This window comes from Cyprinodon variegatus, unplaced genomic scaffold (genome assembly GCF_000732505.1).
Source record: "Cyprinodon variegatus isolate N-32 unplaced genomic scaffold, C_variegatus-1.0 Scaffold837, whole genome shotgun sequence".
Lineage (NCBI taxonomy): Eukaryota > Metazoa > Chordata > Actinopteri > Cyprinodontiformes > Cyprinodontidae > Cyprinodon > Cyprinodon variegatus.
This window is the reverse complement of record NW_015151290.1, coordinates 105,567-108,025: the sequence shown is the minus strand read 5'-3', so window position 1 is coordinate 108,025 and position 2,459 is coordinate 105,567. Positions and strand designations below refer to the sequence as shown.

The 2,459-nt window shown below is 38.9% G+C and overlaps 1 protein-coding gene across 1 annotated transcript in view; it reads right to left on the bottom strand.

Moving 5' to 3' along the window:
• lias (lipoic acid synthetase) overlaps positions 1-2,459 on the bottom strand; it is a 9,842-nt gene that overhangs the window by 5,895 nt on the left and 1,488 nt on the right. Inside the window, exons 3-5 of the mRNA XM_015397079.1 lie at positions 1,769-1,862; positions 807-887; positions 81-237 (exon numbers count right to left, since the gene is read on the bottom strand). Of these exons, the coding sequence (XP_015252565.1) occupies positions 81-237; positions 807-887; positions 1,769-1,862 (332 nt within the window). The remainder of the gene's footprint in view (positions 1-80; positions 238-806; positions 888-1,768; positions 1,863-2,459) is intronic.

The window sequence follows — 2,459 nt, the reverse complement described above, 5'->3', positions numbered from 1 at the left end:
ACTATGACCTGGATGACTGAGAACCTTCATCAGCATATAACCTTGGTCGATGCAAACAAACTAAGAGAAGAGACTTTTACCGTCTCTGTCAACCGAAGTCAAAACCACATAGTCCAGCCCCCAGGCTGCGATAGCCTTGGCTGTGTTGTAAGGCTCGTCTGGGTCCAGAGGAGGGGGCCGGCGGGCTGTCTTCACCGAGCAAAACCTGCACCCCCGTGTACATGTGTCTCCCATTAGCTACCAGTAGAAGGGGAGAAAAAAAATAATGTGTTACTGGGAAAAGCATGCGTGCTGTAGCAAGTCAGCAATTATAATGGATTCTCAGCTAACCTGTGAAAGATTAACATGGTTTGATTAAGTTTGTTTAGTTTTTTAATTAAGGCAGGAACACTGGATTAATGAATGCATGGAGAATATCAACCTGTCGGCCTGTCCTGTATATTTGGTGGAGAAGGGAAGGTGGTATGGGGCAACTCTAATGCTTTAACACAGAAGATCAGCTTTGGAGAAGGCCTTTCTGTTCTACTTCTACTACACTATACTGCTGAGCTTTGGACCAGAACTATAGCAACACAGTTTTATGCATTAGGTTTCAACCAATCTATGTGGTGAACTTGAAAAGAGAAAACCAATCAGACGGGTAAATACGAGGTCCACTTCTAATAAAAACTTGATGGATGCCTCCAAAGAAGAGCAGAAGCTGTGATAAGATCCAACCTCAGATTCTGTTGCGCATACATCCTGCATCTTTAGGCGTTAAAGAGAAAAAAAACTCTTTATACACTAAAATGGTGGTGGAGGCTCACCATGATGGTGGCTGTAGCTGTGGCGTACTCTCCTCCACCCCAACACTCTCCGATGTTTGGACACCTGGCCTCCTCACACACCTGAAGAAATATACAGAGAGCCATCATTATTAAAGAAACAACAACACACACAGGATTATTTAAACCTCTCTGAGCTGTGCAAAACAGCATGCTGTCAGTAAAGGCAAGAGTCAAACGGGTATACATCCAATTTCCTATTTAGAGAAGGCAGACATTTAGTATGAACAGAAGCCCTTCATGTTAATCAGATGCATCCCTGAAAATATATAAATCAACATGTTTAAATTTTGAATTTTGCTATGATAGCACTGATTTTAACACATCTTGACCATTCCCTAGTTTGGTCAAATATTACTTGTTGAAATATAAATAAACTGCAAATTAAACAGAACAGAGCTCCTCGTGTCACACTTCTGCATCTCTAGGAGAAATGTCATATTTTTGCAGAAAGATCTCAAGTCTGTATCAAAATCACCTCTTATTTTGTTAAAGAACATTTTTTTTTTTAGTATAGATCACATTTGATCAGTAGCAGACATGCAGCTGAAGGTAACTTCATCCTCAGAGGAGAGTGTTGGCCTAGTGGTTCTCTAACCAGTGCGCTTATGTTCTGAGAGGGTTGCAAGTACCCGGTTAAATCCCCACAGCCTCCTCTCTGAGCCCCTGAGAAAGACCCTTAACCCCACACTGCTCCCTGAGCGCCACACAATGGCAGCCCACTGCTCCCCAAGGGGATGGGTTAAATGTAGAGGTAAATTTCTCCAATGTGAGATCAACAACCTCTGAGATTTTTTTTTTCCTTTTTCACTTATTATTTTATAGTATTCTTGGAGTTTGTAAATATATTACTTTCATTAATTTACATTTTTGTAGGACTCAATGTAGAGCTATTAAAAGTTGAACCGAAGAAGTTATGATTTAAGTTTCATTCTGATTCAAACCGTGTGCAGGTTGAGGTCTCTCAGTGAATTCTTCAGCTTGTTGAAGTTTTTCCCAATGGGGATCTCTGTCTTCAGCCATGGAGGAAGCCTCAGCCTAACAGAGCAGCAGAAAACGTCACAGACACAGACTTGATTAATGACCCAAACCAAGAATCCTTTCCCCAACATGTATCTGATAAGCATACATGTTAGTCAAATACACAAATAATAACCTAATCTACGTGTTGAAAGGTATTAAAAAACGTAATTTACCGTATTCTCAGTGTCATACATATTCATAACCTACCATATTTTGTCACGTAACAACTGTCATAATCTTTCTTTTTTTTTTTTTGATTTTGTGTAATTTAGACCAAAAAAAAAAAGAAACTGATGCAAGCTTTAAAAGTAATTATAAATAATCATGTAAAGATTAATTCTTGAAGAAACCCAGTTAAATATGTCAAAGGCTAAAGGAAAACAGCTCTAAACCATGTCTTAAAAATAATAAGAATTATGGTTGGTTGAATGTATATATATGATGAGCACAACATATACTTGTGTTAGAATGGCCTAGTCAAAGCCTGAGTTAAATCCGCTTGATAATCTGCAGTAATAATTAATTATCACAGACACTGTCCATCTAATCTGGATTAATTTGAGCTCAACCTTAACATATGCAAAGCTGGACACTATGGCTGCAATTAATGAT